Source organism: Morchella sextelata (genome assembly GCF_020137385.1).
Source record: "Morchella sextelata strain SCLS chromosome Unknown scls_9, whole genome shotgun sequence".
Taxonomy (NCBI): Eukaryota; Fungi; Ascomycota; class Pezizomycetes; order Pezizales; family Morchellaceae; genus Morchella; species Morchella sextelata.
The window spans coordinates 966,400-991,882 of NW_025408624.1; the positions used below are offsets into that span (position 1 = coordinate 966,400).

General features: G+C 46.3%; 4 protein-coding genes across 4 annotated transcripts; 2 read left to right on the top strand and 2 right to left on the bottom strand.

Annotated features, from left to right (window-relative positions):
• Positions 1-1,319: 1,319 nt before the first annotated feature.
• H6S33_012935 (uncharacterized protein) lies at positions 1,320-2,923 on the bottom strand (the record flags this gene model as incomplete). The annotated part of the gene is made up of 4 exons (XM_044844289.1): positions 1,320-1,887; positions 1,938-2,707; positions 2,765-2,815; positions 2,876-2,923. 4 exons carry the CDS (start codon positions 2,921-2,923, stop codon positions 1,320-1,322), a joined length of 1,437 nt encoding a protein of 478 aa, XP_044694644.1.
• A 4,348-nt stretch (positions 2,924-7,271) lies between these two features.
• On the top strand, positions 7,272-9,016 carry H6S33_012936 (uncharacterized protein; the record flags this gene model as incomplete). Its single annotated transcript, XM_044844290.1, has 2 exons — positions 7,272-7,443; positions 7,503-9,016. The coding sequence occupies 2 exons, from the start codon at positions 7,272-7,274 to the stop codon at positions 9,014-9,016; spliced, it is 1,686 nt and encodes a 561-aa protein (XP_044694645.1).
• Positions 9,017-15,325: 6,309 nt separating this feature from the next.
• Positions 15,326-17,281, bottom strand: H6S33_012937 (uncharacterized protein; the record flags this gene model as incomplete). Its single annotated transcript, XM_044844291.1, has 13 exons — positions 15,326-15,346; positions 15,409-15,425; positions 15,505-15,621; positions 15,727-15,762; positions 15,812-15,836; positions 15,910-15,914; positions 15,983-16,019; positions 16,117-16,146; positions 16,281-16,359; positions 16,445-16,449; positions 16,857-16,927; positions 17,083-17,132; positions 17,232-17,281. The coding sequence occupies 13 exons, from the start codon at positions 17,279-17,281 to the stop codon at positions 15,326-15,328; spliced, it is 543 nt and encodes a 180-aa protein (XP_044694646.1).
• Positions 17,282-17,818: 537 nt separating this feature from the next.
• Positions 17,819-24,041, top strand: H6S33_012938 (uncharacterized protein; the record flags this gene model as incomplete). Its single annotated transcript, XM_044844292.1, has 5 exons — positions 17,819-19,902; positions 19,960-20,357; positions 20,410-23,514; positions 23,571-23,859; positions 23,912-24,041. The coding sequence occupies 5 exons, from the start codon at positions 17,819-17,821 to the stop codon at positions 24,039-24,041; spliced, it is 6,006 nt and encodes a 2,001-aa protein (XP_044694647.1).
• Between the last annotated feature and the right edge of the window lie 1,442 nt (positions 24,042-25,483).

Genomic DNA, 25,483 nt, shown 5'->3' on the forward strand with positions numbered 1-25,483 from the left:
CCCTCTCTTCCCCTCTCTTTCCCTCTCTTCCTCTTCCTTTATCTTTTCATCCTTTGTTCATTTGAATTACCACACTGCCAGAATTAACCACAGGTTGAACTAACACCTAGATATCATACATTCAGAACCCTTTGAGGATAGATGAGTGGGAAGGGGGAGGGGAGTGGGTACGCTATTTGGGTATCATTTCTTTTCGATTTTACTTGAAAGCTATGCTGATCGGAAATATCCCTTCCTCCTAAGTCAGCCGTCCGACAGACATCGATATCTCCACTCAGCGATAACCTTTGCGTTGTACACCTTCACCTTCACCCTCCTCCCTGGCCTCGCTACTCACAGCTTTTATAAACCCCTCCACAACTCTCTTCACAACGTTCTTCTCTCACCACAACTCCTCTCTTTCGTCTTTGATCTATAAGCAGGCGCAGGCAGATTGTGATCAATGAATTAAGTCTCGACATATCTACTTGACTAATCATGCTCACCATCTTCCATCAGTGGTCGCATGGCCCAATGGCAAGGCGCTTGACTACGATCACCATCGATATCAAGAGATTCCAGGTTCGACCCCTGGTGCGATCATTCATAGTATCTGACCCTGAACCTTCTGAAGCTTAGGGTTATAATCACCCCCAAATGTCAGGATCGGAGCGGAGCTATAGTGTCCGATCCATGAGTTGTTTATTTTATTTTTTTTACCCCCACAATCTTTTAGGTATGTGAATTAAGGGCCCGTTTGGGAGCTGGCCTCAGTAGAAAACAACGTTTCAATCATCCTCTGTTAGTGGGTGGGATACGGAGAAATTTCGAAACAGAGTTTAAGCGGGGAGGTAGGTCCAAGTTAACGTTGTTTTCTGGACCCGCAAAATGGGTCGCCAAACACAACCCGTTTTCTCAGAACGGAGTTTCCGCCAGAACGGAGTTTTAAGCCCCCATAACTCCGTTTTGGACGGCTCCCAAACGGGGCCTAAAGCTCTTATCTCTACCATAAATTTCATTTATAGAGGAAGAATCAACAGGTTCATGGCTTAGGCACGGGTTCTGAAGTCGGTGGTTGCCAAAATAAAATAATGACCCCATCATGATTATGAGTCACAATACGTGCGAGTTTGAAAAACAATAAGTCCAGGATCTGGTGTCTTAAAACTCTTATACATAAACTAAACCAATGACAAACTCCTAGCGTTGAGCTACAAGATAAAATTTCAAGACAGCACAAAATAAAGGTCACTTGTGAGTTGAAGCACTTTTTCCCCCCCAAGACCCAAACAAAAAGAAAATGGAATTACAAAGGAAATTAAGCCTTAGGTACAGGTAATCTATGAGGCAGGACCAACGGGAAGAGGAAAGGTAGATGCCCACGCAGCGATCTCCTTCTTCATCTCGTTGAGCTCCGGAACCTGTCCAGAGAGAACGTGCTTGCGGAAGTCCTTCTGCTTGTTGGCCTCCTTTGGCAGCTCGGACTGGATTTTCTTGGCGAGCTTGATGAGGGTGTCGAAGTACTGGGCAACACGCTTGAACTCCTCGGCACCGAAACCACGGGTGGTCATGGCGGGAGTACCGACACGGATACCAGAGGGTGAAAGAGCTGAAACATCACCGGGAGTAGCGTTCTTGTTGCAGGCAATGTTCACAGCCTCGAGGATAGCCTCGAGACGGGCACCGTCGAGAGAGACGGACTTAAGGTCGAGCAGAACCATGTGGCAGTCAGTTCCACCAGAGACGAGGTTGTATCCCATGCGGCGGAACTCCTCCTCGAGGGTCTTGGCGTTGGCAATAACCTGTTGCTGGTAGAACTTGTACTCAGGAGAGAAGGTCTGCTTGAGAGCAACGGCAAGAGCAGTGATGGTGTGGTTGTGGGGACCACCTTGGTGACCGGGGAAGACACTTTAGAATGTTAGCAAAATTCAAAGTGGTAATGAATGGAAAAGACATACGAGAAGTTAATCGGGTTCTCCAAATCATAGTAGGTCTCCTTGCCCTTCTTGTCGACGCTTCTCAATCCCTTCCTGAAGAAGATCATAGCACCACGAGGACCACGGAGAGACTTGTGTGTGGTGGTGGTGACGATATCAGCGTGGAGGAAAGGAGTAGGGATGACCTCAGAAGCAACGAGACCAGAGATGTGAGCCATGTCAACGACAAGGTAGGCGCCGACGAGGTCAGCGATCTTGCGCATGCGGGCGTAGTCAATGTTGCGGCAGTATGCGGAGGTACCGGCAACGAGAGTCTTAGGGCGGTAGAGAACGGCAGTCTTCTCGAGCATGTCGTAGTCAATGATACCGGTTGCAGGGTCAACACGGTAGGGCATGGTCTCGAAGTAAGTTGAGACAGCTGAAATCTTCTTGGTAGCGGTCTGGTACCCGTGAGACAAATGACCACCGTGGGGAAGGTCAAGACCCATAAGACGGTCATGGGGCTTCATGATAGCCTGGTATACCTGCAAGTTTGCAGGAGATCCAGACAAGCACTGAACGTTGACACCCCACTTCTCAGCGTCGAGGTGGAACGCCTGGAGAGCACGCTGCTGGCAGAGAGTCTCGATCGAGTCGATGTGCTCGTTACCACCATAGTAACGGGCACCGGGGTATCCCTCAGAGTACTTGTTGGACATGGGGGAGCCGAGAGCATCGTAGACAGCGCGGGAGGTGACGTTCTCTGAGGCAATCAAGAGGATAGACTCGCGCTGACGCTTAATCTCGAGGTCCTATAGGGTTTTAGTAATTTAGATGAGATGAGATGAGATGAGATGAGATAAACAAACCATGATCTTCTGGACCTCGGGGTCACTGTCGCGGAGAGAAGTCTCAATGAGCTGTAGATGACGTGAGTCATTATGCACCAACTTGATAAACCATTACAATTGATTGCGTACCTCCTTGTGAGCCTGAGAGAGGGCATAGGCAGCGTTGGTTTCGGTCATTTTGGGATGGATTTCCTGTGTCGGCGAAAGAATACAAAAAATCGTAGTGAAGATGGATGGATTTCGAGTTGATGAGGGGATCCGTCGGGGTTTTGTTGTGTATTGATGAGCTAAAAAAACCGAAAGGAAAAAATTGCGCGGGGGAGGGGCAGAGTTGGAAAAAAAAAAAACTAACGGAAAAAAATTACACCAAAAAACCCATTCCATCACGTCCGATCATTCCCCGATAAGGCGATAGCCCAGCCAGAGTACTCATCCCTTCGTCTGTTCAGATGGAACCAGATGAGTATTTCAGTGCCCTGATTTCTCTTCAATCGCCACGCGAAGCCCGCCTCTCCGATAGATTTATGAAATACCGTATCTGGCCATCGCAGGATGATAGATCCTTACTTTTGATGCATGTACTCGCCAAAAAATAAACTCTGTGGATGAATTAAGTACCGTTGCAACGCAACTATTAGGCCAGGTACTTAATTCATCCACAGACTTTATTTCTTTGCGAGTAGTTAGACTGCATGGCGATAAGATAAGATTGGAGCTACCAACATAGACCCTTATCGATAAGCCTCAGGGTCTACTAAGAAAGGCATGCCCCCCCACTTATGCGCGTATCAGAGGCCACTACTACGTTAGTAACTCTCAATGCCTTCAACCCTTGACTCCGGATATATTCTTTTGCGAACCCGATTTCCTCTAGAATCCTGGGCCCGCCATGAAAGAAGAAAGTGGAAGGTTATCAATATCGAGTGAGAGCTTATGACTCCTCGACAAACGCAAAACTCAATATTGGCCTTCAACACAAGAGCCCAAAAAAATTCAGGGCTTGTTTCCATTGATAAACAACATTAATATTCCCGGTCTGGGCCCTCGGCCGAGGCCTTGGGTTCAAATATATGTATCTTCTTCAAGACGTTGGTTTGTTTGTAACACAACACACAGAGCTAGTGGCTGTTCACTGCCGCAACTTGATTTTTGTAGTCTGATGACTTCCCCACAAGCTCTTTCTTCCAACCATCATATCCTCAATAGAAACTTTAGGCCAACGATCAATTTTGAAAAATGCTATTCGCCACCCAGCAAAATAATCCCTGCAACCATCAATTTTGACCAAAATTGATGCTTGGCCTAAAGTTTCTAATACCGAGTCTGGAGGCCAGCTAAGCCACCGACATGAATGTAGACACAATAGTCAGCGGTTTCCACAGACTTCTCCGCTATCCGCCACTCCCGCACTTCCCGCTAAAACAGATTCTAGACCAGGCCACAAACCCGTTTTTCCTGTTTTCACCTTAATACACTCCCAAAGGGATTTGTTTGCATCCTACAGACATTGAAGCAAGGTCGCATGGCCCAATGGCAAGGCGCTTGACTACGATTCATATCCGATATCAAGAGATTCCAGGTTCGACCCCTGGTGCGATCAATTCTTTCCCTTTCTCTTCACTTTCTCGTTCGTTGAGCCAACGCTCATACTTGAGGGATATATTTTCTTTTCCTCGTGATCCTCTCCGTACACTTACCACTCCCCATTTCACATAAGGCTACCCTTTTGTATGGCATGCAATAGCGGTCGTGTTTGAAAACGTTATGAAATGGGGAGTACAACTCTCCCTTCTTTCCCTGGTCAATATTTAACTTATCTAAACCCGAAAAAAAAATGACAGAACAATTTCCTGCGCTGAATCAGGCTCGACCCCGGGTTTGAACCGGGGACCTCTCGCATATTAACTTAGGGTGCGACCCTAAGCGAGAATCATACCACTAGACCAGCCGAGCTTGTGTTGAGCCGCCAAATTTTGGAATAATTTCATTGGCTAGCTGGTAGTATGAGAAATCTCTACACTAGGCTTGATCCTTTCACCAGAGTACATTGCCATGAAAATACGTACAGATCTAAACCCTATATAGAGTTTATAGAACCTCTATTCAGAAGAGGATCTTTTCTTCGTGTCGTGCTCTAATAAGTTGGCTAACGTACACATATACTAGGGGGTCCATCCACCTCGCGACCACGAGTTGTTACTTTTGATATCCCGAGTTGGTCTCAGCTTTTCTGCCAGTTCTTTTGCCAGCTCCTTTGCTAGCTTCTTTGCCATCTCAGCTCTCCCTGTTTCCCTTCCAGCTTTCTTTACAGACCTCGGATTATTTGAGATCTTAAAACTGGACTGTGTACTCCTAGTTCGATCCATCCACCACCCCCACATCTTTTGCTCTCCCTCTACGTTTATGGGGCCTTCGGCCCCCTCCCCCTCCATGTAGTAGATTTTGGTGGGGTGGGCTGGTTGCTATATGGGTTAGGGTTCCTCGCTCTCGACCAATCAGCTGTCGAGAAGCGAAAAACGGAGCTTTTTACAGTACAGTCGTTCACGAATACTGCCACTTGACGAACAGGGGACTTTGGGCCAATAGAAGTTAAAAGGACTGGAGATCTCGCAGCTTGCCATACTTGGAATCCCTGTTCGTCAAGTGGCAGTATTCGTCAAGAGACGGTGAACGACTGTACATATTAGATAAGATATTAGATACTTTAATTACAATTATTCCTATAATATCCCCTTCTGGATTACAGTGGGCTTTTATTATCTTGACTGATACGACCATAGACTAATGCATGCTTCAAATGGGAGGGCGCAAATCAGATATACCGCAGAATCTCAGGAATAACGAATCGGACTGGGCTGGAATACCACTTACCCATTGGTCAAGACGACCAAAAGTTACGCTTTGGGTTTGTCGGATTGAGGCTCAACAAGCATTTGACCAATCCGAAGCCCAATATTCCCAGTCCAGTCCGATTCGTTATTCCTGAGATTTTGCGGTAGGTGTCCTTGTCTGAGATGTCCCGTGAGGAGTATATCGTAACCCAAGGCTAAATTATAAAGACCCAATTAATTCCCTGGAATCTCTGAAGCCTTGATATATTCTAGCAGCCACAGACTGGATATCAATATGGTGCCTGGATTTGCGATCGATCAGTCCGAGGCGAGTTCCTCTTGACTGAACAAATACCAGCCTAGGATGCGGGTCCGGGGTCGACCTTCTCCGGCGCAAATCTGCGGCAGATATGGTTGGGAGTGCAGTCCCATATGCGGAGGGCTGGTCGTTTAACTCGCTTCCGAGGATGTGGATGCCCATCAACGACCGGGCTAATGCGCGTGATAACTCACATGTTCCTTCAAATTGCCCGAGCCCGCAGTTTATGGTATGACTTACATATTGTATCTGACAAGTGCCGTGAAAACTCCCGTGCCGTTAAGGCGAATGTATTTTGATATTGTATCCCTTCGTAAAATTACCGCGCGAGGCCGACCAGTCGCTGCGACCACTCACTGGTTGTAATTCTATCTAGGCAGTGAATTTTGATATTGTAGAAAGTAGTCTTATTGATCATTACCGAGAGAAACGACCTCGCGCGGCAATCACCCGAGACGTGAAATAGACTCGACCTGGTGAATCAAACACATGTCTAATTTTCTTTTTCTTTAAAGAAGCTTGTGAGTGATAATAATCTAATCCTTAGTTTGGATGGGAAGAGGGGTAAAAAATGCTCTGACTCGGAGTTGAACCGAGGATCTCAGCATTACTAGTGCTGCGCCTTACCAACTTGGCCACCAGAGCATATGTTCTTGATGATCATCAAACAAATATATATAACTTAAAATGCTGGACGAAATCGAGGCTACTTTGACTGTCCAGATGAGCTTACAAGTAGCTTTTCAGAGTCGCGTATTACAGTAGACTCTCGCTATAAGGATACGGTTGGGACTAAGAATACATATGTATCCTTATAGCGAATTAATAGTGAATTATCCTTATAGAAAGTGGGGAATGCTAGCAAAACGGCGGTTGCGGACCGGGCACTGGTATCCTTATAGAGAATTCTTTCTAAGTGTGCGCTTAGTATCGACACGTGACCGCGGGAGCGGGATTATCTTGGCAAAGCTCTTCGCGTCTTTGACACGAGTAGCACTGTAGCAGGCGCCAACCGTTGTATCTAGCGCTTACCTTTCCTAAGCGGGGATTTGTAGGTGCTGTTACGGGGATATACGTGTAAGGCGTAGGATGATTAGAAGAGTACATAGATGCATTGGCCTTCTGCTTCGCTTTCCTTATGTAATCTATTTGGTGAATCATCCTGTAACCTCTGTTGACTAACTCGGAGGGACAGTGGTAGTACCTACGCGGCTACACCATATCTTATGACTATGTCCTCTAACCTCCACCATCCAACCTCCCTCAGCTCCGACTCACCCGAGGTTTCGGTATTTAACCAAACCCTCTTTTTTTAAGCTCTGAAATTTCCACTCCTCAAGAGCTTATTCTTCTTTGGAGTTTAAGTAAAGCTATCATGGTGCAATCACGAGTGGGCATTGTGCTCGCCACGTTCACTCTCGCTTCCCTCACACTCTTCTTCTACGCCTTTGCCTCCAGCTCCCCAGAGGCTCACAGCTATCATGAGCAGCAGCCGTTGGTAAACGAGGAGCTAAGTTGGCAACATACCAAGCGAGTGGCCATCATTGGTAACTACAACACTACCATCTTCGCTAGCTCCGATAGGTAGCTAATCAATTGACTGCAGGTGCTGGTTCAGGGGGTTCTTCAGCCGCTTATTACCTTCGCAAATATGCCGGAACGCAACCAGTAAACATAACTATCTTCGACACCAAGGATTACATTGGCGGTCGCAGCACTACGGTAAATGTCTATAACGACCCAACAGAGCCTGTAGAACTCGGTGCATCAATCTTCGTCTCAGTAAATTACAACCTTATGAATGCAGTCAAGGAATTCGGTCTCGATATTTCTGGTTTTACTGAGGACCGCCCCGGTGAAGAAAATGTAGATCCACTTGCAGTCTGGGATGGCTCAAAATTTGCGTTCCGTCAAGCATACACAGAAGGAAAGTTCCAAGACTGGTGGAGCCTTGCTAAGCTTCTCTGGAAATATGGGCCTACTGCACCGATGCGCACTAAAAAGCTGATGTCCAGTACTGTGGGAAAGTTTCTCAACATGTATGAAGCGCCACTATTCCCATTCTCTTCCCTCTCTACTGTGGTTGAGGAAGCCGGCCTGTTGGAAGCTACGTCCGACACCGGGGAGCAATATCTGGTTAAAAATGGCATTAATGGGAAATTCCCGACAGACCTTATCCAAGCATCAACTCGCGTGAATTATGGCCAAAATCTGGGTCTTATTCACGGGTTAGAGACAATGGTCTGCATGGCTACCGACGGTGCTGTGAGTGTTCGGGGTGGAAACTGGAGGATCTTCTCGGGCATGGTCGACGCCTCCAAAGCTGAAGTGAGATTGGGAACCAGGGTTTCCTCAGTCACCCGCGATCCCAACGGCCCAAACCCCAAGACTTGGGTTCTCAGCTCCCATGGCTCATCCGGAGAGGTTGTAGAAGAGGAATATGACGATGTTATCCTCGCTTCGCCATATCAGTTCTCAGAATTGTCAATCAGCCCCGAGCTCAAGAACACACCTGACGAAATTCCTTATGTAACCCTTCACGTGACACTCTTTACCTCACCGAACAAGCTGGACCCCGAATTCTTTGGTTTGCCTGTTGGAGACCGAGTCCCTGAAGCTATCCTCACCACACTCAACGAAACTGAGCAAGCCTCCGAGCGATTCACTCGCGGCACAAGCTCTGATGCAGTGGGCTCAGTGGGCTTCTTTTCCATTTCCACGCTCCGTAGCACTGTCAACTTCAACCTCGATCCTGGTAGCCCTTCCACCGATGAGAACACCCGAAAAGGTCGATATGAGTACCTCTACAAAGTTTTCTCGCCCAAGGAATTCACAGATGCTCAGCTATACGAGATCCTAGGCGCAAAGACTGCGGAGGAGGCGAAGATCAGCTGGTCGTATAGAAAAATATGGCAAGCATACCCGTACTTGTACCCCAGAGTCACATTTGAAGACCCCATTATGGATACAGGGCTGTGGTATACTAGTGGTATCGAGAGCTTCATCAGCACTATGGAGACCAGCAGTTTGATGGGTATGAATGTTGCGAAGTTGATCGCAAACGAGTGGGAGAAGGAGGCAGAGTTGAAGATGAAATATCATAACGAGAACGGGCTGTAAGATCGGATTGGAAATATTTCTTTACTTATGTTCACGGTGTGTAGGATCATCTCAGGGATGATTATCTAGCTTCAGTATAGTATTGATACCTTGAAATTATTTTGAGAAAATGGAATTCGAGATAGCTTTTCCTGCTTTTTTTCTTTTTTTTTTTGACCTCTAGTCTACATGTTCTTCACGAATAATCACTCGAAATGTACTATCACTAACACTGAATATGTGTCTATGCTATTCGAATACAATGATTTCCTCATTGAACTCGTATGTAGTCAAGCAACTTTTGCGATGGCAGCTACGTAGTACGTTTGAAAGGGGTTCTTGATTACAAAGTCCTCAAATTGATGAACCTTAATCTTAATTATGCATACGTGAAGAAGCCGGGAGTAAGTTTGAAAATTCACGATCTTCCATGTGTATGCCTTAGCCAATCTTGCAGGTTTTTCTTTTCATTCCACACCAACGAGACCCCGCATTATTCAACATGGGAAGTGGCATGGGTTAGGCTCCAAGAAGACTGAGAAATGCACAAACTACTCTATACATGATACTTCTTCATACAATTACAGGTAGTAGTCATCATTGTGACCAAGAAACGGATAAAAAGGGACCATCATCTGAAGGATCTGAAACCTTTCACACTTAGGTTTGTATTGGCTCGACCCCGGGTTTGAACCGGGGACCTCTCGCATATTAACTTAGGGTGTGACCCTAAGCGAGAATCATACCACTAGACCAGCCGAGCTTGAACTATCAAATTATCGTTAATATTATGACTCACAAATAATTGTGGTTCGAGGAGAGTTGAGGCTTACAAGTATGCAGGGCGTGATTGGGCCCTTGTTCCTGTTCTACTTACAAGTAGTAACTGAGATTATCGCGAATTGGCGCTAGTGGTTTAGGGGGTTTTGCGGGTGGAGGTCTTCGTTTCAGCGCAGTCTTCTTGAATGTGCCTTCGAGGTATAAAGCCCCGGTGCGGCAGTTGGAACTTGAAGCATGAGTTCACCCGATCCTGTAGAGCAGTTCTGTTTGTTCGCATTACTTCCTAGTCAGATGCTCAATTGGATGCTTTATGATCGTATCGGTAAAACTTACATGCACTTTGTACTAGGAGAACCTTAACCGGAGGGGAGTATTAAAATCCTTTAAATGCTTATATTATGAAAGCTTTATAAAAGCCTTAACATACTTACATAGTATGTATGCTTATAGCCAACTTATCAGAGTTTAATGCGTAACAAAGGTCCTTATGACACATCTCTCTCCCGCATAAACGTTCCATGAATTTTGGATGAGACTTATACGTCAAGTACAAGTAGCATTTATTGAGATGTGGGTCCATTAATCGTACATAATATGTGTGCGGGCATGCGCCACGACTAAGAAGCCTCATATTATGCGTGAACCGAGTGACCCTTGGTGAAGCAGTCTCATACGCCCTTAATGAATTCCAGCCGGACGTACGATTTCAGAACCCCCCCCCCCAAAAAAAAAAAACGAAGCGAACTTACCCTCCACCCTGCAGCCATGCAAACAAATACATACTTCCAAGGGAATACAAGTGCTGCTTGGCCGTCACACCGCCTCTACCCTACATATGTATCCTATGAACAAAGAGAGCAAAAAAAATTGATTGTGAGTGATAATTGGTGTCTCAACACAAGCTCGGCTGGTCTAGTGGTATGATTCTCGCTTAGGGTCGCACTCTAAGTTAATATGCGAGAGGTCCCCGGTTCAAACCCGGGGTCGAGCCTGATTCAATAGCATAGGACATGTTCCTGTGCTCCCTTTTTACTTTTTGTTATGTAATGTATACTATGCCAGTTTAGTTTTGTATATATATATATGCTATGATGGGTGTTGTGTTTTCGGTTCTACAAGGTTGCTTTGCCGGACGCTGCTCTGAAGCTGTCATCGTGCTATCTTCGAGTTCGAAGACTAGGATTGGCTGGTGAAGCTCATCGGTCCATGGCGGCCCGCATGTGTGTCGCGTCCTTTATTATGAATTTGATGAATATCAATAATATCTCTGACCGGCGTAACGCAAGGTCATTGGCTATCAGCACTTCTGCAAAACAGGAGTAGATGGATGGATATCATATTTCTCGACATTCACCGAGCCATCTAACTAAAGTTTAGAAGGAACTATAGAGTCTGGTATGTCATGCCCACTAGCGAGAATGTGGTACCATCGCAGCGATTGGCCTGCTAGGCACTTGGTCAAGATCTTCTAGGTCGCAAGTGAGATGGACCTTGAGCTTCCAGAAGAGCGGGATCAAAGGTAGAAGAATTGGTAATCTTTGGGGACCACTTTGAAGCTGTTAGCTTGAGAAGAATATGTTTATTTGGGGGGGGGGGGGGGGATTAAGTGATTAAACTAAGTAGATATTGGTGATTTGATTCCTCCGATAATCAGGCATTGTTATACAAGAGCTTGTGCTACCCTCGACCAAGCTGCTGATGTATACGTGTAGTCTATGGTTGGCTTAAGAATGTATTGAGCGGGCCCGAGAAGGTCGAATTTGGTGGGCTTGTTGTGGAGACACTGGTTTAGGGCGGATTGATCAGTAAGAAGATTGAGATATTTTAGAGGTAGATGATGGGTGTTAATTCGCAAATGATGTTGTTGTGGTATATGATGGAGTTGCTACATAGCTAGGAGGTTACACCTGATTGTGCTTCTCGAGAACTACATGTACGTACATGTAGATCCATCGCCGTTGAATCACTAGGGTTACAGCTACAATATACATGTAGTTGTTGGTTGTAAGAACGTAAGTACTCGTCGTTAATTTATTCCGGGCTATAACATCAAGATCGGAATGTCAATTCTGCTGGTCTCCAGGTGAAACATAGGTAACGGTGGTAGTTCATTTATAAATTTAACCATATTTGTGGTGAAAATATGGAATGAAATTCTCTGGAGTGATATATATATGTATGTATATCTCTCAGCCTTGTATGGTGATGCATGCATAGAGCTGAGCAATTGGTAATACGTGGCCCAACTGCGGAAACGATCCGTCTCTCTCGGATAATACGGGTAAGGGGGATCATGAGACTATTTGAATTCTTTATTATCCCCGGAGATACTTTTTAAAGTTTAAGATGCCATGGTTTTTGTGTAGAAAGGGACTCGGCGGTATGACCGGCTCGAACTCGCCATGTAAGAATGGGGATCAATCACAACCACATACCATTAAAAATCGAGGCGCCTAGAAGCAGGAAGGGTATGGTTGATGCATCTAGGCCTACAAATACACCCCGTCATATGATACGAGCCGGAACCCCGCCCAGCTTTATGGACCGCAGTGAACTGTATTTTGTGGCGTGAATCCAGTTCGCAGTACTCTTTTCACATCATTCCCACTCTGCACTCCTGATGCTCACACATACCTTATATTGTATTAGGCATCATACCACATGAGTAACTATTTGTTTTACTCCTGTTAGACCCGAGGGCACATCCAAGACTTTAGAGGGGTATGGATGGAGATGGGATGGAGGTGGAGGTGGGATGAGGGGTGTGTTCATCAACACATGCTTCGATTGTATGTCCCTGAGTTATAAGAAAATCTTCCTTACGGTGGTGGCTGGAGTAGGCTCAACCACCCCTCTTGTTATGCAGCATCATATCATAGGCAGTGTAGCCCTTATGGTCACAGATTCTCACTCGCATAGCAAGAATCACTCTCCTGCGTTGCGTGTTATCAGCAGTCGTGATTCAAGCTTCATATTACGATACATGATATCTTATCCGCTCAATAACGAATGATGAAGAGTTTCGAAGTTCTAAAAAAATTTAAAGATGGTGTTAACATTGAATTCTAGCAACGTTATCACCGCCAAGCCTTGGCTTATCATCCTCTTGCAATGCTTCCCACCCATCATGGTCGATAAAATTTTCAAGAAGAATCGATGCATCACGAAATCGTTGTGAAAGATCTCCCAGACGTTGGCGTTCTCAGACTTTCAAACTCCAGCTGACATGCTTTTGCCTTGTCAACAAAGCCTCGATATTCAGACTGAACTAGCTATATTACTACTGGTCCGGGACGTTCAAAGCTCTGACGGTACTCAATGTCTTGTGGATATAGTAGAGGTCCGTCTTATTAGGAACACGAGACTCCCAATCTGGATTACGTTGGTGGACTGCGAGTGATAATTTGTGAATCACGTACTCTAGCATGTAATCTCATTCCAATAATAGTGAAAAAGGGATAGATCATTCCATGAGCGCAAGCGAGTCGCTAATAGAAAATATTTAGGCTCAGAATACATTCACCGTGGTGTCAGAAGCCAATGAAACTTCAAATTTATAATTAGGAAGTGAGGAATCACTTGATCATGCATGTCAAGGCGCACAAATGAGCAGTGAAACCGCTGATTTTCGCTGTTTAAAATTTTCAAAGTATCATTCTGAGTGGTAGTTTTACCACATCGAGATTCCAGGTCTTACAATTTGCTATGCTAGGTCTCACCATGAAGTGGTGTGACCTGTATCCACCCCCGGGAGACTTGATATACTGTCGGGGATAATCATCGGTCTAAAAATGCCGCGAGGACTAAGTGGGTAATAGGGGATGAGAAGCTTGGCCGTGAAGGTTGGATTATCTCTCAGGAGAAGGGGGATATGCAGTGCATCAACACAATTTATGTGTTCAGCTGAGTTTTCCAGCACTTCCTAGCTCAGATTGTGCTCAACGCACATATCCATGCAACATTTCTTTTAATTAAAACAAGGTTTGACACGCCTGATCCTTCATGTTCAGTGGCTGAAACCTCTTCTGTAAAGAAAGGGGGGGGGGGGGGCAAAAGGTTGAAGAACGAGAGTGGAAGAGATTTTACGCTCAAGGGCGATTTGAGTATGGCTTCCTCCTCCTTAGATCCGGATTGCCGTATTCAAACTTCACTGATCGATATTGGGTCAAAACCCGAGATGTAGGTCCTTTGGGGCCAGGAGATTCGGATATAATCACTGACATTGGTGCATCCCGCGGCCGTTGAGTTGTCAGATGGCACCGATCTCCCATCCTTTGGGACGGGGTGGGAGGTCAATTAAATTACATACTAATAGCAAGCTATGAGATCGAGACTTATCTAGCTTGATACGTATCTTTTCATAAACCTTGACAGGAATACGATATCGAGATTCGATCGCCTAGAGTTACTCTCACTTAATAATCTATAAACGACAATAACAACCGCTGGCGGTAGACTAGGCCGGTATAAGCCTACAGAACCTGCCTCTCAGCTACTAAATGAAAATTGCTCAAATTCTCGAGGTCGGTATCAAGGGTTTTCTAATTGATAGTCAACAATTGTAAGATCGGCAACACTAACTGGTGAATAGGATGTTTTGAAGAGTTCAAATAACCGGGGCCGGTAAATATGCTATCCAATCGGAATAGTGTAGAGAACTATTATTTACGACACAATCTACGATTTGTCCCTGTTCCTGTTATATACAAGCAGCACGATTTCTCGAGACGGGAAAGAAGAACCTGAAATACTAGCTACGAGCAGGGGCTCAATTTGGTGTACGTACTGAACAGGCGCGAATCAGAGGCCATTGCCATCGAAAGTTACTTTCAGGTTCTTCTTTCCTGCCCCGAGTACTAGCTTCACGGCCGCTGCACGCGTTGCCACTTGAGGGAAAGGAAGACGGAAAGAAGAAAGTATTCCTTTTTCGTATACGGCCTTACCTTGAATAACTAATAATCAAGTTAAGGTCAAATAACAATATGTGATCGATCTGGTTGGGAGACCCATGCCCAGAGTCTGAAGTAGGCACGTCTGACAGGGTTATGCAAGTCGATTGAGCACGGTGGTTCAAATTTAGTATCACTAGACGCAGTCCAGGCTATTTACAGCCAAACTGCACATTCATAGAGAAACAGCAATGTTCTGTATGTCTACTACGAAGAAAAAACAACAGAACGACTCATCAAGAAAAGTGCAAATATCTTCCCAAGATCTCTTCCATGCACGTCAGTGGCTCAGCTCAGAAATCGGGCACGCGAGACATTACTCTGATATACGGTGCCGTGAAACTGCAGGAAGGTTAAATAATACCTGGGAAACCACAGGGCCGTTCAGGCGCGTTAGTATACATGTATGTACATGTAGCTACTTCTGATCTACTAACACATGTAGAGTATAGACTTGTGCGGTGAAAGCTAAGCCTAGTCGTTACCGATCTCGCTGGTGAAGCAGGTACTCTATGTACTCTAGAGCAGAGTTCGAAGGTATTGTACCAACATATACTCTAGGGTACACGATAGCGTTTTTTGACTCGCCTTACGAGGCTAGCTATCCGCATTGAAGGGTCAACTAAGGTGGACACCCTGTTTTCAGCTCTAACTAAACGTCGGGCACATGCACGTTATACGTACACCATGCATCTGTGTACCTTTGTGGTGAATTTCTCCGAATAAGCCCTGTAACTAGTATATGTAGGTAAGTCATGTACTCTAGTATGCTCTACATACGTGGTAAAGTTATTGACACCCCCAGGTCAAAGAAAGAGATACAGATTCCCCCCCATAGGTACATGTACCGAGGGTACTCAAGATGTGTACCGGGTGTTGACGGTAAATACGAAGAATCTGATAAGAGAATCTTGCTGTGAAATAGGTGTGTTTATCTTATCAGATTCTCGGTATTTAATGTTAACCCCCGGTACATGTATGTAGATGAAAATACGTTCACACCTCTGCATGTGCCGTTTAGCTGCATGGAGTGGGAAACTACAGGGTTCTTAAGCTTGGTTTAACTATACGCGCTAGGTTAACGTACGGTTTAAAGTACACGGTGCGGGTGCCTAGAAACATTAGCCTGGCGAGAGGTCTCGCAACGCCCCAGGTTTGCATTATGGGGTGCATACATGTACTTACAGAACCTATTGGACAGGCAATATCAAACGGTCTCTAAGTACATGTATGGTATGTAGAGAAGTGGTGGTAGTACTGGTGCTGGTGGTGGTTCTGCTCGGTGTTCCTAGCAACTACCCGGGATCGGGATATCAGCTGCCTCGGAGTACACAAGTGACAAGTAAGCCTTTCTCGGGGCTATTGATCCGATGGAAATCTCCGCCGTCTTACTTCTTTCACTCTCTCCTCCTCCTTCTTCTTCTTACGGATCCGATATGATACATCCCGCTACTTTGGACTGACGGACATCGGGACAAGGGTCATCGCCATACGTGCAGGCTATTATCATGTCTCGGGCCCACGGTAGACAGTTCGATATAAAAATAGCAACTGACCCCTCCAATCTCAACAGTTTGAAGGCAGAAAAGTATTTCTGGAATCTGGAGAAGGGAAGCATCATGGTAGAGTACATGCCTAGATATGTACGTCGTAGTATAAATAGCGTTAGCATCTGGACTGTGCTCTGCTCGGCATCATAGCCACGGGATGAGAACTCAACCTTTCCTTGAGCACGATATGGGATGATATCCGATGGAACGAACAAAAATATGATACCTACATACATGTATGTATGTACTCGCAGCAGGTAACAAGTACCCGAAAATGCACGTCCTAATCTGCAATTTCCATTGGAGTAGAAGTCAAAAATACACCAAAAACTTGCAGCTGCATATTCGGGTACTTCATGCCTGTCGCGAGTAGAGAAGTTGGCATAGAGTAAGTGCATGGGATCAAAAGGAAAAAGCTTGATTGGCACGTTAGTGGTAGATATATATAGGGGTTGTTTCTTTTTCGGTGTTGAAAGAAGCTTCAGCAGTTTTTAGATTTGGATCAAGATGTCACACCGAAAGTACTACCTAGTAGGCATTTCTCTGGTTACACGAGAAGTAGCTGCAGTGGGGAAACGAAACGGATTCGGTGACATGTAGCGGCAATTTTTCGGCTAAAAGACCGATGGGATAGAGGAGACTGTAGAATATTGCTAGTCTCGAGAGTAAGTATCTAAATTACTTTCAGTTATCCATTCAATTCAACTCAGCTAAAGCGGCTGTTCCTGGTGCCTTGCGCTTGCCGCCACTGACTATCGAAATCTCAGGAACTTCAGCCCCAATAAGAGGTTTGGCAGGGTAGATTTACAGGGAGCAAGCACCAGGGTCTGATTGGGTTGCAATTGAGGGTGTGAAGCACTGGCATAAAATACGAAATGAGTGTCAGTCAGGCGAGTGTGGAGCAGGGGCTGATGTGCTGTGCCGCGAACACCCCTCGAAGGAACGACGACCACCGACCGACAGAACACAACAAACTGCTTTTCTTGCTCTTTAACCTTGACCTCCATACATCCTGCCCTGTCCTAACTATCCTAACATCATTTCGCGAAGAAAGAGGAAGAAGAAGGAGAGAAAGAAAGAAAGAGAGAAAGGGAGAGATAATAATAATTAAAAAAAAAAATACATCAGGATTACATATCTACATATCGAGAACTCGTTTACGCACGAGCCCCCGAAATACGAAATACAGAGCCGCTCGCTTTACAACCCCACGGAATATACTACATTTTTCTTTTTCTCTTTGTTTCTGCTAAGTGAGGGGGTAAATCTCAGTCAATTCAGTTCATCGGCTAGTCATTCAGGCTTCGGTGGGTCCGTACAAGAATTAATCCAGACAGACTGACTTGGAGAGCTTGAAGTCTCCGGAGGCTACGAAACGACCGCGCACACACAGCTCTCGGCGGCGGGCGATCGAGGCGACTATCACACTGGCTGATGGTAGCTTTGAGAACTGCCAAGAAATATAGAATATTATCCGAGGAGGGAGCAATAGTAGGGGGTGTTAGGGCGTTAGAAGAAGAGCTGAAGAAGGGAAAGGAAGAGTAATGGTCTCGCGTCAACGCTCTGCGAGCGTGCTTTCCCAGAACAACCCTTCGATCGCAAGCACGCCCTCACCCGGGGGAATGAACATGAGCAGTGCAACTCCTGGTAGTGGCATGAACACCCCAGGGACAGTACACTATCTGCACGACCCCGAGCAGCTGAGCGAGATCCCAAATTTTACGGGTAACTTCTTACCTATCCCGACGTCGGGTTCAGGTGCGGGATACAATACGATGATGACCCGCCCAAGAGCTCATACAAGTGCTGCCTCATCGCCTGCGGATATTGGTGGTGGAATGTTTGCCGGAATCCAGCCCAGACAACCTTCTCGAAATTCAATGTTACCGGGCCAGCCCGGTATGGGATTGCGACATGTTTCGACACCAGTGTTGGATAATCGTAATGGGCCAGGTGGAATGGTAGGCGTAGGGCCAGGAGGTGGAGTCCCTGGAAGCATAGGTGGAGTTGGAAATAATAATGGCGGGTTTTCAATTGGGAATTCCCCAATGCAAAACGGAATCGGAATTCCTCCTCCACCCCCTCCTCCGCCCCCGCCCCCGCCCCCGCCCCCCCCACCACCTCAAAAGGATCCTGGGTACCACCCCCATTATGCTACCGTGGGGAGAGGAAGGGACAGCATGATGAACTTTTATGCGCAACAACAGCATTTGCAGCAACAACAGCAGCAAAATCTACTGCATCAACAACAGCAGCAACAGCAGCAACAGAGACTCCAACCCCAATACGGGGCTTACAATCCTCATCAACACCCACCACTGTCCTCTTCGGTCCCAAAAGCTCAGTTAACCCCTATGTCTGTGCCTCTCCATAACGGGGTCAGTGCTGGTACCACATCCGCCGTCAACGGCAACGGCATCACTGTGCAACAGCAGCAGTACACCCCACATTCACATCTCCATCACCCTCCCCATCATCCCCAACGCCCTCCCCCTGAAGTGCCTCCTATGTACCGCCAGCCATCAGCCCAGTCCTCAGAGAGCCTCACTTCTTTTGTGCGCCTTGAATCGTCCGAGGCAGATTATATGTCTGCACCTCTCCACCCCAACGGCTCATCTGTATCTCTTGTGCAACAACAGTCAGGCAATCGTAGTGTTAGTGCTAGTCAGATTCCCGTGGGGGGTATTACCCGGTCATCTCATGTATCCCATTCTCAACAGTCTCCTCTTGTAGCATCGAACTCGTCTGGTCCCCTCTCGTCAGAATCAGAAGCTGCAATCTGGACACTGGATAGGGTCATCAACTATCTCGACCGTCACGAATTCTCGAAGGAATGGCAACAGGCTTTCCGTAATCTCAATATCCACGGCCAAGAGTTTCTGGATATGGGCCATCATAGTTCCACAAGCCTTCTAGAACGCGTGCAACCAGAAGTGCTGAGAATTTGTGGCCAACACGCCGAACCGGCAAAAGAAAGGCAGGCGGCAAAGAACATCAAAAAGATGGTGCGCGAGATGTTGAAATTGACCAAAGTTGTCCCAAACACCCCGCCGTCCTCCTCAGGACAGATCAGTCCTCAGAATCGGAACGACTCCTTCTCCTCAGCCGAGAGGGGCGAGTCGCCAAGTAAGCAACCACACCTGAAATCTCCAGTCCAGACGCGGTTCAATCCCAATAGCAGATCGACAACCTTACCCGTTATGCATCCGGATGGGAGCTACTCGTCCTCGACTGAGCAACCGCCGTACACTAGAGGCAGTAGCGACAGCAGGATAGAGCAGCTACATCGTCCGAATGGGTCAGACTCTGGCCCGAAGAGTAGAGCTCTCAATAATGTTGTCGACCAGGTGGGTCGACATAGTCCGTCTAATTCGGAGACAAGCATTCGTGAACCCCAGGAAAGTTGGGGATATAACAATTTCACTGGAAAACAGCCAATCTCAAATTCGCCTCGTAACTCACCTAGTTTAGGTTACCAGACTATTCCTACCCATAGACACGAGAAGAGCAACTCGACGGAGTCAATTGCGTCAAGTATAAATAATAATATGATGAATAGAGCAGGCGATGGAAAGGGAACAACCAAAGCACTTCAAGTTCTAGGAGTACACCCCAAGCCGGTTGAGAGGCAAGATACGCATGAGAAGTCCAGGGGTACAAAGATTGTTGATAAGATCCGAACTAGACTAGGGGCGAGGAAGGAATCGAAAGATGATGAGAGTATGGACGATGTTGATTCGCCAACTTCACCAGGTTGGAGATCGGCTGGTGTTCCTTTTTCAATCGCGGAACATAATGCCAGTGATTCTTCGCTCGATCGTCATTCAATTTCATCGGTTGATGTCAATCTACGAGGGAGGCAAAAGGTTTCTAGGGCAGCAACTGCGGCGAATGGCGTTACTGGAGCTGCAAATCAAAGAAAGTTTGTATTTGCAACGAAAGATGGAAGGATCTGGGTTTTGGTTGAAGTTACAAAACTGGATACAGTGGAATCTCTACGGAAAATGGTTTGCGCGGAGTTGGGGATTGGCGAGTGGGATATTGCATCAATTCATCAGACGGAAGTCGGTCAAGGAGCAAATGGTACGATTTATTCGCCTCTTTTCCCAGGATATAGCTAACTTGTGACCTATAGAAGAACCTGCTCTTACGGACGATCAGTTAATACAATCTTACAGGACAAAGGCAGATAGCGTTGCGAGTTTGAGATTTTTCGTTTGCCCTGCAGTGCAGTCTTACGATGCCACAGCTGCGGCGAATGCCACTAGTCAACTGAATTCTCCAGCTCAGTTAGGTTTCTTCAACAGCGAGCAACAGCGAGGCTTGAAGCCGCACCCATTGCAAGTTGAGCGCGCAAAGAGCCTGTTAAATTCAGAAGCCTCAACATTAAAACAAGGTGACTTTAATTCTCCACTTAGATCTCTTGAAGAATTTCATGAAGGCATAAAGACTTCTCCGCCAGTGGACGGATTTGATGAACTACGGGAGAGATTGGCACTTCTGAAAAAATACCAAGAACAGGGAATTTCTGGGAGCCCACAAATCAATGTCATTAATACCCCTAGTTCGCCGCATGCTCCACGGGCACCCCATCCATCTATTCATCCTTCACCTTGCGATCCCCTTCCTGGCCCTGCATCCGCATATCCAGGAGGCGATTGGCAAGGCGGTTTCGCGTTGAAGACAGCGGATCAGAGAAACGGAAGTACTAATTCTCCCATAGATGGTGGCCCCTCAGCGGCACGTCAGGACGAACTCTTCTTTCCCCAGGGCTCAGCACAGGGTGGATCTTTCAATTCTTTCCCTAACGGCCCTCACAAGGGTTCTGCGGGTACTTCACAATTGGAGGCCGCAGCCCAAAGTCACAGAAATAAGCTGGATAAACAACATCAACATCGTGAGCCGGTACAGCATAAAGGATTTGAACGGGAGAAGAATCCTGGTTTCGTTAAGGTTCAGACTGCACCTTATGCAGGTAGGGGAGTGGTTGATTTTGATAACCCAAGATCATCGCCGTACGAAGATAAGCAGTTTGAGCCATTGATCCCACAGAGGAGACCGCCGCCGCCGCCGCCAGGCGCGTCCGCTCGTAATTCAGTAGTTTCTCTAACTAGACGCGACTCGACGAAGAGCAACGCTAGTTGGAATCAGGATGAGCGTACTCACATCGAGTACCCGCCCGTGCCAAGGAGGGTGAGCGTGCGACGACGGAAGGGGCAGGAAATGTCAGAGGTCGGAACAAAGAGGAAGGCTGTCCCGCAGATGCGACACCCTGACCTTGGAGTGCAGAGTGGGTTCCCAGCGATCACTGGTAGTCCTGGAGGTGCTCTGGCTTCGCTACTTTCAGGGGGTTTGATGGGGGCTGGCATTACCAAAACACCGATTCCTGGCGTTCCTAGGGAACTGACAAGGGACCCTGCGCCATCTGCATCTACAGTTTCACTACCCACATATTCTAATCAACCAAACCAACAACATCATCAAACAGGAGTTAACGAGCCTTCAGGACCACAGCGTGCAATTGCTACAGTCAATTTTGGAGAGTCAAGCTCAAGCAGCCCTCGCTCAGGTGGGACCCCAAATAGCCCTGGCTTTACATGGGGTAAAGGAAACCAATTGTTCAATCAACCTGACCACGAACCAGAAGTAGGAGCTGGCCCTGGGAAGCTCACATTACACATTCCGGATGTTGCACGGCAAGCATCGCCTGAGATCAGCTTCGGCATTAGCGGGGACGCTCCCCCAGGTATTCGAAAATCAGTATTTGGGACTGATGGGGAAATTCCTTTCAGAGAAAACGAGGTTCATTTTGATGGTGATGGGTTTGAGGCTACGGGTGAACTAGATGACGATAAGGATGACAGTGACGACGGGTTGTTTGCGAAACCTTTGAGGCAGACAAAGCAACCTAAAGTGGAAGCTCCGGAGGCTGAACCGATTCCCGAGAGACAATTGGATTCTCCAAAACCCACTTTGACACTCTCGACCAAGAATGTGACATTCAAGCCAACGCCGAATACTTCGGCGACAGTAAGCGGTAGTGCAACAACCGCGCAATCACCCCCCACACCCGAGTTTGAAGAAGGTGATGATAAGCAGGGGCTCAATTCGCCGGCTGGATTCCAAAACCCATGGTCGGCGCCTCAGTCGGCTGTTGCGCAATCACCAGCAGACCTTATGCGTATTGGTCGTCAAGATTCTTTCAACTCAAAAGACAATTGGGCGTCGCGTCCCCCTCCAGAAGCGCTTATTAACCATCTTGACGAGTTTTTCCCAAATCTTGATCTTGATCAGCCAATCATCGATGAGGCTGCCACTACTTCACCACCCGCGTCCCCGGTTGTAGTTACAGAGAACGAACCGAAGACGTATCAATTAACAGATACACCTGCATCCTCATCTGCATTAATAGAAGGCACATCGTCTGATTCTGTACCCGTTGCGTCAGATGCTCCGGGAATCAAGCGGGCAGTACCATCAGTGGCACAACGGAGTCTTGGTCGCTCACAACTTGGCAGAATGAAGTCAATTCGTGAAGTTGCTAAGGGGGCACACGAGCAGCGGAAGCGATATACGAACCCAAATATTCAAGGCATTAAAAACGGTGACATTCTGCGTCGCAAGAGCACAAAATTGTTTGGTGCAAAACTTATTGAGGTTAAGCCCGGTGAAGGGAAGCGGGGAGCCATGCAGCAGCAATTACAGGTCCAACAACCTCAACAACAGATGCAGCAGCCGCTTGGTGGAATTAAGCGTCAAGCTACCTTTAGATGGTTCAAGGGACAACTAATCGGAAAGGGAACTTACGGGAGAGTGTACCTCGGAATGAACGCAACTACGGGAGAGTTCTTGGCAGTGAAACAAGTTGAGGTGTCGAGACATGTATCCCCAGGTGAATCTGAACGCCAGAAAGAAATGATCGCTGCGCTCAACCAGGAAATCGACACCATGCAGCACCTCGACCATGTCAATATCGTCCAGTATCTTGGGTGCGAGAGAAGGGAGCTGAACATGAGCATTTTCTTGGAGTATATCTCTGGTGGCAGTGTAGGAAGTTGCTTGAGGAAACATGGACGCTTCGAAGAACCGGTGGTTCGAAGCTTGACAAGGCAGACACTGAGCGGCTTGGAGTACTTACATCGTGAGGGGATCTTGCACAGAGATTTGAAGGCTGATAATATTTTGCTTGACGTTGACGGCACTTGCAAGATTTCAGATTTTGGTATTTCGAAGAAGAGTGGTGAGTTGTAGATTATTTGTCGGTTCTTGGTATTTTCGCTAACAATTGAGTGTCAGATAACATTTATGGTGATGATCCTGGTAACTCTATGCAAGGATCAGTCTTTTGGATGGCGCCTGAGGTTATCAGACCCGAGAAACAAGGCTACAGTGCCAAGATTGATATCTGGTCGCTCGGGTGTGTGGTACTCGAAATGTTTGCTGGCCGCAGACCATGGAGTAAGGAGGAAGTTATTGGTGCCATCTACAAGCTTGGTAGCGAAAGACAGCCGCCGCCAATTCCCGAGGATGTCTCTGAAGTTGTTTCTCCAAGTGCTATTGGATTTTTGGCGGATTGCCATACTATGTAAGTCTTTTTACTCACTGAATGAGCGAGGAGAATCCTAACAATGAATTAGTGAACCATCCGAGAGACCGACTGCTGCAACGCTGTTGAATGAGCATGAGTTCTGCTCGTTGGACCCGAACTTTAACTTCGAGAAAACAAGCCTTTACTTGAAGATCAATCCTACATTTACTACAGAGTGAAATTCATCGGGTTTATGTCTTCAATTTCCTTTCCAAATCACCGGCTTCGGCAGATTCTTACTTCTATTGTTTTCATAATTTATTCATTCGTTTATTTCACTTTACATTACTACTATTGACTATTGATCTAAATCTAGATCCTTTCCTTCCTTCCTCCGTTTTTTTTTTTTTTTTTTTTTTTAATATGCTGGAAGTTATTGTTGATGACCGGCAAGAAAACACACAAGTTCTATGCCGGTCAAGCGAAGACAAACTTTTTAGTCTTATATACTTTTTTATTTTATTTCTTTCCTACCTTTTTCGAATATCGTCATTTCAATTTTTTCACGCTCGTTCATTCGTTTCATTTGTCCTTTTGTCTATCTCACATGGCGTTGAAGGGTTTGAGTAACAGTTTACTTACGATAGCGGAAGGGAGGTGTGGACGAGCGTGAATGAATATCATGTTTGTCTTCTTTGTGTTCTTGTTTTTGTTTGGCTTTTTCTCGCGATATTTATTGAACGGGATATTCGGGGGTCAATATGACTCGCCATTTGTAAAATAGATCGGTTTCCATATTGTAATTATAGAGTATACCTATCTAGTGGGAAACACGCAATTTCCTAATTGGAGCTCCTTATGTAAATTTATATCACCGTTGTCATATGGCCCCATGGCCATCTAAATACATGTAGTATCTTAAATACTTTGAAGACGGAGGGTGGAGCGGGTGAGGCGAGGGTTTACTTACAGTCTGTCTGTACATCTCGTACTGGTTTATCTTCTGCGAGGCCGCAAGTTGCACGTAGCTTTTTCTTAATTAATGCTTTTAGGCCGCGTTCTAGCAACCGCCAGTTCAAATATTGTGAGGTTGCGACCTGCCAATGTAGCAACGGAATATTTCTTGCAATCTAGCAGAAATAAGATGGTGAAGGCATGTTCGGTTGCCAGTGTTCCCGCAACCCCCATAGTTTCCCGGGCCACATCGTCAACCTCCAATAAACAGCGTTAATAAATGAATTAGAATATTCTATTTAAATTATATTAGGGTCACAGTGGTTGAGAGCTACAAAAATGGCGGTAAAAATATTGGTGAGTTTAGTAGCGAATTTAGTGGTGATTAGGGTGGTGAGGATCGTGCAATGCAAGCTTCAATATTTTGGTCTGAGTAGAATATTTTAGATTGTGATATTGGGGCTCTAATAATTAGTATATAGCTATACCGAGTATGCAATCTGTATTTTAGAGGCTTTGATTGGCTGTATATGTGTTCCGAACGCTTCCTCATCCCGAGACACCCACACCCAGGGTGGTGAGTCAGCTAAAAAGAAAGGTTATGTTAGAGGTTATGTTAGGTTACCGTTTCTTTTTGTTGTTATTGAATTCTCCTGTTTGATGATTGTGATATGTTTTGTGATTTTGAGATGTTTAATTGGGATCATTATATGTTTTGTGATTGTGA